Genomic DNA, 18767 nt, shown 5'->3' on the forward strand with positions numbered 1-18767 from the left:
ACTCTCCTCCTCCTCCTCCTCCTCCTATTATTATTATTATTATTATTATTATTATTATTATTATTATTATTTACACAAGATGAGTACACAGCAAACAAGATCATTATACTATCCTTTCTATTGGATCACACATGGGACACTTCCCAAGTGTCTAGGACTGTGTGATGTATCAGCGAACAATGCGTGCAGATCCGAGTAGGGTGGCCTTTTGCAGCTGACAGATGGTAATTTTGCCAGCATCGATTGTTTATAAGTGCAGGCCAAGGTGTTCAAGAGCTTCACCCAGTGTGCCAGTCACCACTGGAACAACCTTTACTGGCTTGTGCCAATTTGATCTTTAAATCCTATTATTATTATTATTATTATTATTATTATTATTATTATTATTATTATTAAAGAGTATGATGGCTTGCCTGTTGTTTTTAATAGTGGACATCACATCACTAACACTATGTAAGAAAATTTGAAAAAAAAAATCTGTTCCGGGTTTGCAAGTGTAATTTCCTATTTCATTCTGCAGTACTAACTTTGAAAATAGTTCTACTCCATGAATTTCATTTTTGTGGCTGCCACAAACTACGTTGAATTGGTTGAGAGTCTGTGAAATAATCATTGAAAACTATAGCAAAATGTGCTGCAGGATTTCCCACAAAAACCATGTTTTTGCAGTGTAATAAACGTTTTCCATATTTTAAATGATAGAACCAATTAGGAAAATGACATTTATAACCCAAGAACAAAAATTATGTTACATAGTGTAATCATATTCTTTAAAAAGCACATACAAATCATGTCATGGGGCAGCAGAGGTTGTTGCTTGTATTTTGACATTTAAGACTGGCAACATTACACACTGAACGTCTAATAAAGCAAGTCTTTGAGGAACAGTCATGGTGTCCTTTGAGCTCAAAACAACAGAACAGACAACACTGGGTTTCCAATTTTTTATTGGCAGGATAGACAGCCTGACGTCTGTGCATGGGATAATAAATAAATAAAATAAATATTAAATAAGGAAGCAAAATAACTTAGGAATACAAAGGTGTCAAGAACACACACGGTAACAACCAAAATAAATGCTGATCACTTAATTAATAAATGCAACCAGCAACGTGAGGGCACTCGGACTAGCGACGGTCAGCAAGAGGTTTCGGTTGTGGGTTTGGGTCCGTATCTCATGCCTTTGGGCAAAGCAAGCCATTGTATCGATGCTACTTTCTGGCCTCAGGAGAACTTCTGTATTTTTGGATTACAATCATAAAGTGCCAACACACTTCTACCCAATTATTGGCTTCTTCAAACAATAGAAAACCCTTACATGTTTACATATCACTAGCTAGTAATGTGGAAATATCATAATTGAGAAGTGAATGCCTGCTCTAGGGCAAACACATACACACAAAAGAAATACAAGGCCCTAGTTCAGAAAGAACGGCAACGAAGAGAAATCTCTTTTGCATTCAACTTGCTTGCACTTCAGTAGTACTAAGTGAGGCAGGGCCTTTCAGCCAAGTCTAGAATCAGAGAGTTGGAAGAGACCCCAAGGGCCATCCAGTCCCACCCCATTCAGCCATGCAGGAACACACAATCCAAGCACTCCCAACAGATGGCCATCTAACTTTTTAAAAAACTTCCAGAGAAGAAAATTCCTCCATAGTCTGAGACAGCATACAGTTTCCTGCTATTAGACAGTACTTCAACGGGCTAACAGATTTATTAGACCAGTGGTTCTCAACCTGTGGATCCCCAGGTGTTTTGGCCTCCAACTCCCAGAAATCCCAGTCAGTTTACCAGCTGTTAGGATTCTGGGAGTTGAAGGCCAAAACATCTGGAGACCCACAGGTTGAGAACCACTTTATTAGACAGACTTCAATAGGCTATGGAGTCCCCAGAGGTGCAATGGGTTAAACCCTTGTCGGCAGGATTGCTGACTGAAAGGTCAGTGGTTCAGATCCGGGGAGCGGGGTGAGCTCCCCTCTGTCAGCTCCACCTTCCCATGCGGGGACATGAAAGAAGCCTCCCACAGGATGGCAAAACATCCAGATGTCCCTGGGCAATGACTCTGCAGATGGCCAAATCTCTCACACTGGAAGCAACTTGCAGTTTCTCAAGTTGGTCCTGACACGAAAAAAAGGGTTTGCAGACTTATCTGCTTAGACTTACTAAACTGCTAAAATGATTATGTGATGACATTTGAGGAACCTTGGAATTACTTGGAAAAACAAGAACCTTCAAGATTACTCATCCTCACAATAACCTATCAAAATAGTAGTGACTTCATCCCTGTCCCAGGCAGCAAGGATGGGAATTATGCACCCCCTGCATTGGATTGCAACTCTCAGCAGCTCAGACCAGAGATAACAAATTCGAGGAGTTGCAGTCCAACAACATCTGGAGGATCTCAAGATTCCCACCCCACCTTGCAAACTAAGTGTATTAAAGTGTATGATCATAAATTCATGAACATAAATTGCATTCAGTCGGTGATGTCTACAGGCACATGTTTGGGGACTGGGAGGGCTGCTTCTTTCACTTAAAGAAGGCTGACAGGCATCTCTTCCTCTAGTTCAGTGGTTGCCAGCCTTTGATCCTCCGGTTCTTTTGGACTTCAACTCCCAGAAATCCCAGCCAGCTTACCAGTTGTTAGGAATTGTGGAAGCTGAACTACAAAATACTTAGACCAAAGGATGGGAACTACAATTTGACTGTGGAGTGGTAACATGCCCCATTAACTTCACCCAGTTATAAAGCGCAATAATTTTGCCACAGACCTATACAGCTTGTGACTCACTAAGTTAAACATAGGTTTCCCGGATTTTGATCAACCTCTAACTTTTGTATCGTCGAAGGCTTTGATAGCCGGAATCACTGGGTTGCTGTAAGTTTTTCGAGCTGTATGGTCATATTCCAGAAGCATTCTCTCCTAACATTTTGCCTGCATCTATGAATAGATGCAGGCGAAACATCAGGAAAGAATGCTTCTGGAACATGGCCATACAGCCCAAAAACTTACAGCAACCCAACCTCTAACTTTTGTCTACTGTCTGGGATGACAGAGGACAGAAAGAAATGTTAAGCTTCTGCCAGATCACAATATACTCAGCTGGTGGGCTATGTTTGACTTGGCCAGTCACAGACTGCACAGGCCTCTAACCAAGGCACACAACAATAAGGACAGCGACAAAAAAGACACACATTACCACTCATTCTATGAAACTGAGGGCACATCTACACGGACCACTTAAGTCAGCTACAAACTGATATTGAAGAAAACAGGTTCTCCACACAGATTACAAAGGAAGTCCTGGAACCAGTCTGAGGACTGGAAGGTGATTCCATAAACCACAGAGCACTAATCAACATTAAGGACTTTCTTTGGAGCACCTTTATAGGAGTTTGTTGTCTAGCTACTGCAGCTTGGAAGCCAGCTTGGAACTGCATTAAATGGTTGGTGTAGATGGAACCTTAGTTCATTTCTTCCAGGGGCAAACTGTCTCAAGATACACAAATCTACATTTCTCACAAACACCAGTCCTTTCCCTCAGTTAGCCCTATTAATAGGAAAGGCCACTTCTTGCAGCCCTCTTTATCAGCCAGAACCCTTTAGACACAGTGGGGACATATGGTGGGAGCACTGGTCACAAGCTTGCTGCCTTTGGCATAGAAAAGGGCAATCAAAATGGTCACAGAATTGCTCTAGGAAGAAACATACATAGCTTAGGGCTTTTTCGGTTTTGAAAAAGCAGGTAATACAGGCATAACACAATAGAGGTATGTAAAAGTGGTCTGGAAAGCAAAAGATGTAGGAAGTATTTCTTGACAAAATGTAAAACTTATATAGGCCATTGCCAAAAATGGCAGCTATGGTAGATGGGTTTAAAAATGGATTAGACACATTACTGGTGGATTTGTCATAGAATCACAGAGATGAAAGGGACCTCAAGGGCTATTTAGCCCAAACCCTTGCCAAGCAGGAACACAAAATCAAAGCACCCCCAAAAGATGGCCATCCAGTCTCTACTTAAAAACCTCCAGAGAAGGAGACTCTATCACACTTCTAGGCAGCATATTACACTGTTGGAATTTCTTTTCCTGCAGTTTGAATCCATTGCTCCATGTCATAGTATCCAAAGCAGCAAAAAATAAACTTATCCTTTCTGCAATACAACATGATAACTGTGGGAAATAGGGACCTGGCATACATACTGGCCTTTAACTCTCAATCTAGCAGATTCAGCGACTTCCAATCTGCACACATGATGTATATTTATCAGTGAGAAGAAGTTATGCCATTGGTCCAAACAGAAAAGTAAACGGAATGGAAAACCCCAACCCTCCCAGACTTACAATAAAGAAATGGGGCACACAAATCAAGTGACTGAAGGGAAAATCTCAACAAATACAGCACACCGGCTGCTATTGCACATTTCAGCACTTCCCTTTTTTCCCTGATAATCAACACAATACACATTTCAGAACCATGCTCTTCTTTAGAACCATGTCTGACCCTGAGAAAAATTATCCAGGATAAGTAATCGAAATCACCTGGAATGACTCAATATCTTCGCAGTCTCAACACCTTTCGTAACATACAGCTTCTCAAAGGCTTTCTATTATAGTGTGTGCAAGCCTGCACTCCTGTACAAAATTAGCTGGCGACAAGCTCTATGAAACTCACCCTATATACCAGGCATGAGCAAACTTCGGCCCTCCAGGTGTTTTAGACATCCACAATTCCTAACAACCTACTGGTTGTTGGGAATTGTGGGAGTTGAAGTCCAAAACACCCGGAGGGCCAAAGTTTGCACATGCCTGGTATATACTCAAGTGTAAGTCTAGAAATTTTAGTCAAAAAATCAACCCCTGCAGAACTGGGTCAACTTATCAATTGGTCAATGTGAGTATTGTCCCTTAACTCTCATACAAAAGAAACCTTTGTATTCTCTGAGTAGAGGGACAAAAAGCGAGAGTATAATCCATCCCAGGAAAAAAAAAGAGGCACCAACCCCCTCTACTGTCTCCAATGTGGTGCCACTTCTGGATTTTTTGAATCCCTGGGGAGGAAAACAGTGGCAAAAGCCAGGCAGATTGTCCCCTGGATTGGCATTGATGCTTTCTCCTCTCTATGAAATGGATCATTTCAAAATCCATAATTTTGGCCCCAAAATCTGCCCTCGACTGATACACGAGTATATATAGTTATGGAGCTCATTTCTTAGTAAACATTTACAGGGGTGCACTGGAAGATGGTGACTTGGTCCTGGAAGAGCTAAGAACCACACTCCATGGAGAACAATTTGGACTTAACCTCAGAAACAGTCCCTGATCTTACTGCTCCCTGGATCTCTAAATGGGGGACAGGATCCAAGTTCACTTGTGCACAAAGGAGAGATCTTGTCACAGCACAAAAGAAGGACAGGCACCAGGAATGTGGCTACAAGGCTAACTAATCGAGGAGGAAAATAACTGCCTTGCAGGGCAACAGATGTGACTCAGGATGAGGACGAGTTGAAATCCTGCAGCTTGCCTGCTCATGCCAAAGGGTAGAATCACTCTAAGACCCAGAACTCCAGGCAGCAAAGCCCACTATTCAGTAAAGAGACAAGGGGCAAGCAGACCCTAAAAGGCAAGCTATGGCACTTCTCCTGATCATTCTATTATCGATTTTCCCCCAAACCTGAACTCATGGCCATGAGTATCCATCCAAAGCTTTGCATTCCCCAGTCAGATCAGAAATGCAAGGCCAGAGCACAGCTAGTGTTCTCTGGGAAGAATTGCAGAGATGGAAGGGAAGGGGAAGGGGGAGATTACAGGGAGGAGACTGGCCTAGTGCAAAAAAAAAGTTTCTTCCGAGTCCATGAAGAGGCCTCCCCAAACACTAAAGTTCCACATGCACATGGCTGTAGGATTTGTCCACAGTCCACTCGCTCGGGTCCTCCTCCTCCTTGTTTGTGTATCGGGCCATTTCCTCCTGGAACTGGAACTGCCGCCGCTTGTTGGGATCGACGTTGATCCAGTTGTTGGCGATCCACTTGGTTCCTTCAGTGACCAAGCAGCCTCCATGCAAGGAGTATTCATCTAGGTCACCAACCCAGCCTGCAAGAAGATGAAAACACATGAACTACTCCTGACAAACCAGCCCCCTAGATTTCCTGATCCCATCTACACTGCCATGTACTGTAATGAAGTTTAAAATTGGGGTGCTGTGCGGTTTCTGGGCTGTATGGCTGTGTTCTATCAGCATTTTCTCCTGATGTTTTGCCTGCATCTGTGGCTAGCACTTCAGAGGACCTAACAGAGTAAAGCAAGTGGAGCATATATATCTATAGAATGTCCAGGGTGAAAGGAAAGAAACGTCTGTTAAGTGGAAAGAGTGCAATTAGCAAGCTAGATTTTATGTTTTGAGTGGAATCCAACAATAGCAGAAGATCCCATGGAGAGCACCATGACTTTCCATTTTTGATTTTTCTTATTTGATTATGTGTCGAGTGGGATCAACCCATTAGCATGTGAGTAGGGCATCTGCATGAAAGTAGCCTAACCTTTGTTCCTTTTGATTTGTTTGCTGCCTAGAAATTGTCTACTGCTAAAACTGCTGTTGGGTAATTTCAAAAAGGAAAAAAATCATTTTAAAAGTTATATCAGCAGCAATAGCGATAGAAGAAGCAGTTTTAGCAGATCAGAAGTTTCTTGAGCTAGCAATAGAGTGAATGAGCTTCAGCAATTACACACAATCTCACACCAGAAGTGACTTGCAGTTTCTCAAGTCGCTCCTGATACGAACACAGCAATTGCAGGAGCAGAGCCAAGTTTTTAAAGTGACAAAATATTTTATTGAAAGAACCACATTTCTATATAGGAAAATTAGGGCCTGGCTATCTAACTGTCTAGTGCTCTGGAGACAGCTTCTCTCTTCATGCCCACAGAAGAAAAACAAAATGGAGGACCCAGGGGCCTGCCATGCAGACTGGAAACTTTGGATTAAAAGAGGCATGTCTCTGAGAAATCTAACAAGCAGAAAAAAGGGGCAGACAAAGAGGGCAATGGGGGAAGGGCTTCCCTGCCATCGATTTCCTTGATGAGGACTATAAACTTTGTGTGGAATGTGGTTGAGTTCCAACAACTGCATTATGTGGTCAGTACAGATTCATATAAAGCAATATATGCATTAAAATGGAATATATTCGTCTACACTGGCCATATGATATAGTTCCAAACTGCATTATATGGCAATGTAAATGGTGCCTCAGTTAGCCAGCTTCATCAGAAGTCAGGAGGAGAAACCTTCATGTAAAGAAGTGGTTTCAAGAAGAGCACACCTTACCTTCCCCATCTGACAGGTAATTGTACCAGAAGACAGCAGTGCCTTGCAATGGTTTTACACGTAGGTTCCCCTTATCACAGTGTTTACGAGTGTCACGAAGATCAACATCATTCTGGATCAGAGACTGAAGGAGAGGGAAAAAAGATGGAAATGCTTTTTGAGCTGTATTCTCCTTAACATAGATCTCAGAATAAAACAGTTCCCTTACTGGGAAATATATTGGATGATATTGGATGGAATTCTATAGCTAGTTCCAGCAAGAACACACTCTCACAATCAGTTGTTGAATGGCAAGCTGAGATGTAGGCAAATCCAATGGTTCCAATGGCTCTACCATAGTTGGGATCAACAATAGGACTCATGCCATTAAATAATAGCGAACAGAAATAGGGTGGAATGGTTTAAGAAACACAACCAAATATCCAGATGAAGTGCTCTGCATTTCAAGTCTGCTCTAATGTATCAATATGCCAGATCTCAAATTTGTAAATTTCAAATCTGATAAGAAAAAGCATATGGAGTATAAAAAAATTAAAAATGCATAATGTCAAAGGTTTTACAGACTGGTAAAGCATTGCTTACTCATATTGACCCTTAAGATAGAGCAGCAGAATACATAGCTTTTAATTGCATTCAGTGTTTTTAAAAGGTAGAGAATTGCCTTTCAGATATTCAAAGAAGACATGGACACTGCAATGCAAAGATTTGTTTTGCATTTTAAAAATGTACTCACTACTTCACATCGATTTTAATTTCCACAAATAAATTCCATTGACTGATGGATAGTGCAATCTTATGTGTACTTATTCAGATATTATGCCCCATTGTATCCAGTGCAATTTAATGCCTTGCAACTGTGTAGTTACACACACCGCAAACCAAGATATGTTTATACTGGCTGACAGTGCTGTTTCTTTTAGGTTTTGCACTCTATTTTTGCAGCCCCTTTCAAATTTGGTGCTGTTCACCCACCAAATTTTCATCTATTTAACATTAAATACTTTTGGAAAACCACTGGTCACATGACCTTTTGGAAAATGGAAATCTCCAGAACCTTTTTGAAGATTTTATGATCTTTGGAAAGGGATGACCTTGTTAGATGTCATAACCTTTTTTTGAAAAATGATGCCATAACCTCTTATGACCTGGTAAGAGTCATAACCTTTTGGGGAAAATGGCATTCATTAGCATTTATGCAAGGCAACTATGTTTCTCAGCTGTTAAACTGATGTACCTAGGTATGTTTTTGAAATGTTAGGGACAAAGATATGCCAATGGACATATAAAAGTATTCCTTTTAATTGCCCAAAATCATTTACTCTCCCTTAAAATATATTTTCCCTTAAATCATGCTCTCAAGAGACAAAAATATGTAGACTTCTTTAAAAGTAACATAGCTGGTTTACTCACAAACTTCATGTACTCAGCATACAGGTACTTTGCCTATCAATCCAGTTACAAATAGATTTGAAGTAGTTTCTCTGTGTAGGTAACACAGGGCATCATTCTTAGAATCAATAGTCCATAGCCCAAAGCATTTCTCTGTTCTGAGAGTCTAATAGAGTCTCTGTCTAGTCTCTAAGCATACATCTTACTGAAGTCTAAACTGAACTATTCCTGCAATCTTCTAAAGGCAGACACCTGTTCCTACTGAAGTCTAATTGAGTCTGAGTCCAGAACAAGCCCAGACATGATCACGTGGTTTGCAGCCCCTTCCACCACAAAGAGTTAAGGTCAAATTGCATACCAACACACACACATATACAATATAGTAAGCAATCTGAATTATATACACAACAAACAACCAGTGGAGGCTTGAGAAGGTTGCTATTTCCAACAAATAAAGCCATAAGGATTTTTTTTCTGTTTACAGAAAACTGAGAAGAGAAAATCCATACCATCTCTTCATAGGTCCTATTGTCTGCAATAGGAAAAGTGGTTTCTCCCCCTCCTGTCACGTTATTCAGGTAGAACAGGATTGTCACATAGCTGTGAAACACAGAAGGTTTGCTATAGGTTAGCCTCAAAAGCACTAAAATACATAACACTTTCCTTGATTTGGGCTTTGCAAGTCTTTCTTGATGTACCTGTTCAATGTGTAGTCTCATTTTCAGCCCAGAGCTCACTAGGAAGACAGAAATTTCTGGAGATATCTAGAATAGCTGTCTCTGATGTAGTACTCTTCAAATATTAATGGGAGTTAACTCCTTCCTACCTCATCCAGCATGGGCAGAGGGGAATGTTATCATGGGAAGTCATAGGGAGGTGGGAGCAAGCTTGTTTTCTGCTGCCCTAGAGACTAGGACGCGGAACAATGGCTTCAAACTACAGGAACAGAGATTTCAGTTAAACATTAGAAAGAACTTCCTGACTGTGAGAGCTGTTCAGCAGTGGAACTCTCTGCTCCAGAGTGTGGTGGAGGCTTCTCCTTTGGAGGCTTTTAAGCAAAGGTTGGATGGCCATCTGTCAGGAGTGTTTTGAATGTGATTTTCCTGCTTCTTGGCAGGGGATTGGACTGGATGGCCCATGAAGTCTCTTCCAACTCTATGATTCTATGATTCTAAGTAGGCAGCAGGCTGTGGAAAGCTATTCTAAACCATCCAATCCCACCAGCCACACTTTCATAGCAATGTCTTTTAACCATGGTGTACTCCACTTAAAACCCTGAGGAGAGACAGCTAACAAATATAATAATTATTTTATTTATTTAATTTCTACCTCGCCTTTCTCCCCATGGGGACTAAAGGCAGGTCACAATTACATGACACAACCCAATAAATTTAAAAACGGCACATATAAAAATGAAAAACAACATAAACACTTAAGATATTTGTGTAATGGATATAAGTTAAAATACAATTAAGCTATAATAAATACAATGAAAATTATGTTAAATACTCCCAATCAACACAAAATCCAACCCACAGCTTCACCAAGAGTGCCACTCATCCTCCCAAAAAGACCTGCTGGCATAGAAAGGTCTTCACTTGGGAGGAAGTTCCAGTGTCTGGGAGCAGCCACTGGAAAGGCTCTCTCCCTTGTTCTCACCAAACGCCATAATATCACCTCCATCATCATCATCATCATCATCATCATCATCATCATCATCATCATCATCTCCACCATGAAGTAAGGATTTAATAATGGGCGTAAATGAGGAAGGGACTATTTATCTTTTCATTTATCACAGAAACAGAAGAATCCTATTATCAGCCAAGGAAGCCAGCTTACCAAGTCCTCTAACTATCACACAAATGTGAGATTAGGACTCTAATGTTTTAATACTCCTCTGAAATATTACTGGATTTCTATCTAGCATGGAGTATTGAGAAAAAGAAGAAGAAAACAGTGGAAATTTTCCTTTTTCTGTCAGGTTCTCGACTCACCGGCATGAAGTCTCAAATGGAGCAGTTTCGTTGGCCACCAGTTTGGTGTGCGTGCAGGCGGTCTCAGGGAACACTGGCCCGCTGTCCATGTGAGCGTGGTAGTGCCCTCCCTGGTCATATCGTACCACTTGCAGGGGCTCACTGTGCTCCACGATCTCTGGGGGCAGACGGGTCAAATGAATCACCCTGAAGAAAGAGAAGTAAATCTATTAAACCACATGGATCAAGCCTCTGCTTAAAAGCCTCCAAAGAAGGAGCCTCGACCACAGTCCACAGCAAAGGGTTCCACTGATGAACAGCTCTCACAGTTAAGAAGTCCTAATGTTCAGGTGGAATCTCCTTTCCTGTAATTTGAAGCCACTGTTCCGTGCCCTATTCTCCAGGGCAGCAGAAAACAAGCTTGCTCCCTCTTCCCTATGACTTCCCTTTACATATTTATACATGACCCTCATCATGTCTCCTCTTAGCGTTCTCTTCTGCAGGCTAAACATGCCCAGCTCTTTAAGCCGCCCCTCACAGAGTTTGTTTTCCAGACCCTTGACCTCTGGACACCTTCCAGCTTGTCAACATGTCCCTTAAATTGCTGTGCCCAGAACTGGACACAGTATTCCAGATGTGGTTTGACCAAGGCAGAATAGAAGGGTAGCATGACTTCCCTGGATCTAGACACTATACTCCTATTTAAGCAGGCGAAAATATCACTGGCTTCTTTTGCCGCATGACATTGTTTGGCTCATGTTCACCTTCCTGTCCACGAGGACTCCAAGATCTTTTTCACATGTATTGCTCTCGAGCCAGGCATCCCCCATTCTGTATCTTTGCATTTCATTTTTTCTTCCTAAGTGGAGTATCTTGCATTTGTCTCTGTTGAATTTCAATTTGTTAGTTTTAGCCCATCTCTCTAATCTGTTTAGATCGTTTTGAATTCTGCTCCTGTCTTCTGGAGTATTGGCTCCTTCCCAATTTGGTGTCATCTGCAAACTTGATGATCATGCCACCTAACCCTTCATCTAAGTCATTAATAAAGATGTTGAACAGGAATAACAAAGCTTGGGCCTGTGCTATCCATTCTACAAAAAGAGGGTCCTATTTCTGCCAACTGTAATTTCCCTCTTGACAAAAACAGAAGCTTTGCACAGAAGAGGATTCTGTGCAAACCTTCAAGGATTCCTCTTTGGGACAGAAGAGGATTTTTCTTGGCATTTCAGTGCATGAAAGGTTAGAAACCTCTGCTCACAATTCTGACTAGAACCCCTTTTATACCTCTTAAAGTAAAAAAAAAGACATGCTACAATGCATCTAAAATACTCTCATTTTACAACTTACATTTCAGACTTTGCTTGCACTACCCTGTATATATTAGTGGGCAAGAAATGAGCAATTCCATTTAAAAGGATTCCTAAGAAAAACAAATACACTTAGCAATAGTGTAAGTCATGACAAACTTATCAGTAACTATTTTCTTCCAATACTTTCAAAACAACAATAACAAATCCCAACAACAAATTATTTATAAGATAATACTATTTAGATAAATTGAGCAGCTTATAGAAGATAACAAAACGGAACAGCATCATTTTACATCTTTAACAAATGATCTCCCTGTTGCCAGTACTTCAGTTAGGTAGCGCTGTGGCAGCATTTTTAATTACCTTTGCCTTATGGAGCGCATGACTTGGTGCGCCCCCTCGCCTTGATAGAGCCACGTGTGCTGGCTATTCCGGACCAGATCACTCATCTTCACTTTTTGGCTTCCCATATACTTATGGAAGTCCCGGATGTTCAGCTGCTTAAACTCTTCCAAACTCAGCACACCTGACAAGATGGAAATAAAAAGAAAAGGCTATGGACAGCTTCATTTTAGGCAGCAAAATGGAGCTGAACTAGCCAATCCTCAAGTAGTGATTTTTGTATCTAGTTTGCCGTTTTGGAGATAAATATGCTAATTTGAGATCTGATACACATGTAGTACTTTCACAGGCTTTAGTAGGTATTCTGTAGTTTCAAGGAAGGGCCTGGGGACAAATTGGCTTTTTTCCTGCCAACAACAAAAAATAATTTGTATCCTGTAAAAATGTTAAGAAATCAAAGGAATAGAAGTCAAAAGGTAAAGGGGGGGATATCCTTCTAGAGCCAGGGAGTATAGTGGTTTGAATCCTGGATTAGGACACTGGGAGACAAGTATTTGAGGAGTCACTTGGCCATGCAATCACACTGGGTTACCTTCCTGGGCAAGCCATGCTTTTTCTACCTAAAAAGAAAGCAACATGAAACAGTTACAAATGTGTAACCTTACATTATGCCTTCTTTGTTGCCCAAAGCAAATTGGTTTTTTTTAATTGTAGTAACAGATGTTACAAGATATTTTGAATGTGGTGCAAGATTTTGGTAGAAACTTTGGTATGTCCTTAACATGCAAAAAAACCCCCAAAAACCCAACTATCTTAAATAATTTGTGAAAGAACCGTCATGAAAAAGTATCTGTAGAATATATAAATAATTTAGAGTAGTGTTTCATTATCAAGGTGGAGGCCGAAAGGGGGCCTAGACAGAGAAGGATAGTTCATTTTATGGGGGGAGAGGGCTTGAAGGAGTTTCCCTCTTTTCTTGTTATTCCCCCCACCCATGTCACTGTTGTCGAAACAACCACTGCTCATGACATGAGAAGCTGGGGGAGAGAATAGCCATCAAAAATGGGGGAAATTGTTCTCCTTCAACCCCCACCCCCATAAAATGGACTATCTTTCTCTGTCTAGCTACTTCATCACACTAGAGAATGAATCCACTTTAAATCCAATTTCTGCCTCCTGCAGAATTATGAGGTTTGTAGTTTAGTGAGGCTGTTAAAGGCTCCTTCTTAAACTAGAAAACCACAGAATTCTGCAGGAGGCAGCAACCAGATTTAAAATGGATTCATTCTCTAGTGTGATGAGGTCCTAGGAGTCTGCCCAGGTAATGGAACATTTTTTCTTCCTAAGTGGAGTATCTTGCATTTGTCCCTGCTGAACTTCATTTTGTTAGTTTTAGCCCATCTCTCTAATCTATTTAGATCGTTTTGAATTCTGTTTCTGTGTTCTAGGATATTGGCTATCCCTCCCAATTGGAGGCTTGGAGATTGTTGCGAGCAACTTACAGTTCTCTAGACATTGTTGGACCCCAAATCCCTTCACTACTAGTCAGAACAGGTTACTGCTAGTAATGATGGGAACAGCAGCCCAACAACATTTGGAAGGCCAATGATTCTCCATGCCAGACTAAAAGGTTTGGAACAGTTAAAGGTCATAGTTGAAGTGTCTATGAACACTTAAGTCCAGGTGACAATTGCATATTTTCTAATCACAGCTCAGCCCACAAGAGAGCTAAAACCTGGTTTTAAAAACAAACAAGTGCTATCCTATATACTAGATGTTAACAAAAAGGCTTTGCACACAGGAAACAGCAGGAGAACAGCAGCACTAGTCACAGTTAATTATGAAGTGAAAAGAAAACAATGGCCCTCTGAAGAGAGGGCAACTTAGGACAGTCGTGACTGTCACTTATTTCCAGCACACACTCACATCTTCTATTCCTTCATCAGCTTCAGACCCCCCATAATCTATCACTATATCCAGGATATGAGTCTTGGCTTTCTTGCTGCCACACCACTAACAATGAAAGCAGGACTTGGGAAGGGAGCCCACCTGGACACCCCAAACACAGCACTGAAAACTTAATTGAAGTCTTTTTGTTTGCTGATGTTTACAGTGCTGGAAACACCACGGACAGTGCATCCTCCCCAGCCTCTGCCAAAGACGTCATCAGCTAGAAGGGCACCAGGGCATGGGGTTGCCCACCGGATTTGGAGCCTCGCCCTCCATTCACCACAGTGTTGTTTCCCACTCCAGTGTAAGCTCTCCAACGGCTCTGCAGATCACCAGGCAAGCTGGCAGGATGAGTACACACTTTGCCAGTTTGCCTAATTTGATTAGGAAATGGAGAGGCGTTCAACTGAATGCATTCTAATTAGAAGAAGAGAGGTCACAGTGTGCATCCGGGCCAGCAGGAGCTCTCAGGAGGCCAGCGGGGTGGTTGAAGCCATCTGGAAGCCATGTAGCCTCTAGCATAAAACTGAGGTTATCCAACTGCCCATCGAATAATAAAGGTCGTAGCAGAGCAATACAGGAGCCAAGTTAAGATCATTTTCAAAATAATGGTCAAACAATTCAGGTATTAAATATTACTGCATCCCCAAGCATTCAACAAATTTCGAGCCAATGTTAAAGGATGCAGAGCAGGCTACACCTTCAGACAGTCCTTTACTACTGAAGCCAAAGTCTTCAGACACATCATCGCTGACCTACCAAGTTTTTCCCATGCTTTACTAATTCTGGAAGCTTTCCATTTGTTGGATTACAAAAAGCCTAAATCTGCTTGGGGCAGGAGCAAGAGTAAACAGTATGAGAAGGCAGCATTTTCTCTAGCTCACCATTGCCATCTGGGTCTGCTTTCACAGCAGTATACATCTCCCGGATGCTCTCAGGCGTCATCCACCGGCCGTTTCCTAGACGGGTGTGCGTCAACACCTGAAATTAAAAAAGAAAAGGATCAGCTTCTAGAAAACCACTGATTAGAACTGGTGTTATGCAGACTTCCTGATGTTTTTGGAATCAAACTTCCAATAGTAACAGCTATCTCCAATCTTTGGACCTACCAAAGAGCTAACTTTGAAATACCTCTTGCAGCAGAATGTGGTTCTTATATTCAAACAGTGATATATGGTTAAACAGCATAGAGACCCCTGCAACAAAACTTAAAGTTGAACTGCAACTTCTGAAAGTTTTCAAGACAGGCAATTCATTATTTTTAACAGAAAAAGGGTTTTCTGGGGAGTCAGGAGTGGTCAAGGGCCAAAAAAGTGGCAGAAAGGAGAAGCAATGCCTGAGTTGAACATTGTCTACTACTGCTTTGTGTGACCAGAGAACGCAATAAGAGTCTTATCTAACTGGTGGGACATACAGATCTGAAACTGAACTAACCAACGCTATCAGTTGTCTCTCCTCAATGAAGCACGAAAGGTACAAACAAGTGCTGCTTCAACATGTGACTAAGAGCCTCAGGGACATTAAATTAGGTCAGTTCTTTTGGACAGAAAACATTTCTCTTCTGGGCCTCTATCCTTTGTGGAGAGCTGACCTCAAAGGTATTGCCTAAAGGTCTACCCAGTCTATTTTAAACTATGAATTAAAATTTACATTTTACTGGCATGAATTATTTTAATGTGCTTTAATATTAGGTGATGTCTTTAAATAACATATAAATTATGTTTTATGTATGTATTTTCACTATGTTGTACACTGCCTTGAGTCTTGATGGTGATGATAAATACAGAGTTGTGCAAAGCTGATTCTGTACAAGTTAAGGGCACTTTAACTTGCGCCCTTAACATGTGCCAAATTCAGAGATGCTCAGTGTGGTCTCATTTGGACGAAACACTAACCATATTTCAGCACTATAAGAACTAACAAGTCGCCCTAGGGCTGAGAGCGGCGGTTAATAAATGCAAGAAATAAATAATAAATAAATAAACTGCATCAACTTCCCCTTTTTCTTTGGGCAGGAGAGGAATGCTGCCTGTCAACTTCATGTGGTCTCTTAAAGACACCCATTCCCCCGGTTTTGCAAATAAATGAATAAACAATTATGGGAGTATGCAGCATCCAAAAATCTGATTCTACTGGCTCCCATGGGTTTGGTCTGAAAAAAGGCACCCTCCCTCTGCAGCATTGTAAATTTTACTTTTTTTAAAAAAGGAGAGAGAAAAGGAGCCTCTGGTTATTTCCAAGTTTTTATGTCTAATCTAGGAATTATGGGTTAAAGCAGTCTGAAACTGGCTTGTTTAATAATCCACAATTAAAAGAAACCCGAGTTTTGTTCCATAACAAAAAAGAAGCCATTGTTTCAAACATGATGTGTATTTTTCTGATTCTTATCGTTGCAATTCTTACAGCATTAAATGGTTATGGCTCCATATTTACAAGCCTCATATCGCTGAAAGAATGACCAACAGCCCATCCCGATATACCTCCTTCAGCTGCAGTTGTCCATCTTGATTGTGATCTAGTAGATTAAAAATATCCATCTGGCTGATATCTATCATTTCCATAGCTTCTTCATAGTCATCTGTAGGCAAAATCTGGCTTTTCTGTAGTCCTTTCAGTTGAGCCAAGTGGATAATTAATTTACATTCATCTTCACTCAGGAAGTCTGGAATTTCTACCCAAGAGAGAGGAAGAGAGAGGGAAAAAATAAATGTTACTATCAAAAGGTAAATACCAAGGAACATATTTGTCTTTGCTGCTCAGCTCAGGAATTGGTATTTAGGCTAAGCATTTAGCCCTTTGTCTCTTCTTTCCCAATTTCTCTTCCTAAATTCAACAAACAACTCCTTTATATCCTAAGTGAAGAAGCCTGAACAAAGAGACAAAACATCCAGAACATGACAGATGTGATCTTAAATTATTTTCCTAGTTGGTTTTATCTTGGTATCTCATGCAAGGGAAACAAAAGCTTGGCATCCAGGAGTGTATTTACTGGCCAGCAGAAATAAAGTCATTCCCTTTTAAAAAATCTACCCCTACCACATTTTTTTCTGTCACCCTCCAAATTATTAGCTTTTCAGATAATTAGACATTAAACATTGTCCACACCTCAATTTTTTATATTTATATTCCTTTACTCTTTTTCTTTGGATGTTTAACTGTATTTCTATTATGTTCAACTTAAGTTTTAAGTTACTGCATGTCTAAAAATTCACGGAAGGGAGAGAGGAATCAGAATTATTATTTGGGTGGCAATTCCCTTCATGGCTATAACCTGTTTGTATCAATGACTGGATCTTGATGCTGAGGCATGGAAAAAAAGTTTAAATCCCTTAACATTATTGATATGTATCTGCTGCTGTGCCTTAAGGCAACAATGTGAGAGCATTTGCAGCAGGAGTTTGAGTCTCTGGAGTCCCCTTTCTCACACAATACACAACTTCCTTGTAGCAACAGGTCTATTGTCGATCACAATTCAAAGCCCTACATCCCTCTGGTCCAGGTTATCTGAAGGAGTGCATCCTCCCTTACAAACCAGCCCATACTTTGAGATCTGCTGGGGAGGCCCTTATCTTTGTCCCTTCACAGATGTATCTGGTGTGAGCACAAGAAAGGGCCTTTTCAGTAGTTGCCCACTAGGATCTGGAATTCCCTTCTCAGAAAAGTTAAGACTGGCATGCTACTGTACTTACTTTCCCACTTGGAAACAAGTAAAAACTTTTCTATTTTGACAGACTTGTCTTGCTCAATGAATGCACTGCGTCTTCTGATTATTCTGCTGGTGCACATATATGTGTGTGTGTTTAATGATGTATGCCTTAATCTGGTTTTTAATCTTTTTGACTATTACTCCTTTTAACTGTTGTATTTTATGAATTCTAGAATTTGTTATAAGCCACATTGAATCCCAAATTGGTGGAATAGAATGTCATCATCATCATCATCATCATCATCATCATCATCGGTTCCCTGAAAGAACTGTTGATGGCCTGGCTGATATGAAGTAAGTAGGGACATATTCCCTCTGGAGGAATGGAACATCTGTTTCTTGCTTCCTTAGTCACTCGAGATGTGTGTCCTTTGTACACTTTCTGGCAAGGAATATATGTGTGGACTCTTATTCTTACTCACTTTGCATGCTGCTTCCAACTCATAACTGTGATTGGCATGGGGGGATTTGAACATCTGTCTCGAGATATGCCTCAGGACTGACAGCACTTGTTAACTAAGGCATGAGAAACATAGAATAATTGTGGCTGCAACTGTGTTCTTTTGTTTTCTGGGCGTTGTGAAAATGCACAATGATCTGAGAGCTTTGTGCATCCATAGATATGGATTCATTCACTCCCTCTATGTGTGGGTGGTATTTGGGCATTGTGACTATGTGGACCTTATACCTTAATATGCTAGAAGAGTGCTTGACATTTCCACACTTTTGAGATTCCCACCAGGATGGTGGCAGATCTCCCTTTCTCTCTA

At 40.9% G+C, this 18767-nt stretch overlaps 1 protein-coding gene across 1 annotated transcript in view; it reads right to left on the reverse strand.

The window, feature by feature from the left end:
• Positions 1-930: 930 nt before the first annotated feature.
• The window catches only part of P4HTM (prolyl 4-hydroxylase, transmembrane), a 36502-nt gene continuing 18665 nt past the window's right edge, over positions 931-18767 (reverse strand). Inside the window, exons 3-9 of the mRNA XM_060766483.2 lie at positions 16772-16962; positions 15176-15272; positions 12363-12525; positions 10711-10896; positions 9223-9313; positions 7325-7448; positions 931-6096 (exon numbers count right to left, since the gene is read on the reverse strand). Coding sequence (XP_060622466.2) covers positions 5879-6096; positions 7325-7448; positions 9223-9313; positions 10711-10896; positions 12363-12525; positions 15176-15272; positions 16772-16962 — 1070 coding nt within the window. The 3' untranslated portion in view covers positions 931-5878. The remainder of the gene's footprint in view (positions 6097-7324; positions 7449-9222; positions 9314-10710; positions 10897-12362; positions 12526-15175; positions 15273-16771; positions 16963-18767) is intronic.

This window comes from Anolis sagrei, chromosome 2, assembly GCF_037176765.1.
Source record: "Anolis sagrei isolate rAnoSag1 chromosome 2, rAnoSag1.mat, whole genome shotgun sequence".
Classification (NCBI taxonomy): domain Eukaryota; kingdom Metazoa; phylum Chordata; class Lepidosauria; order Squamata; family Dactyloidae; genus Anolis; species Anolis sagrei.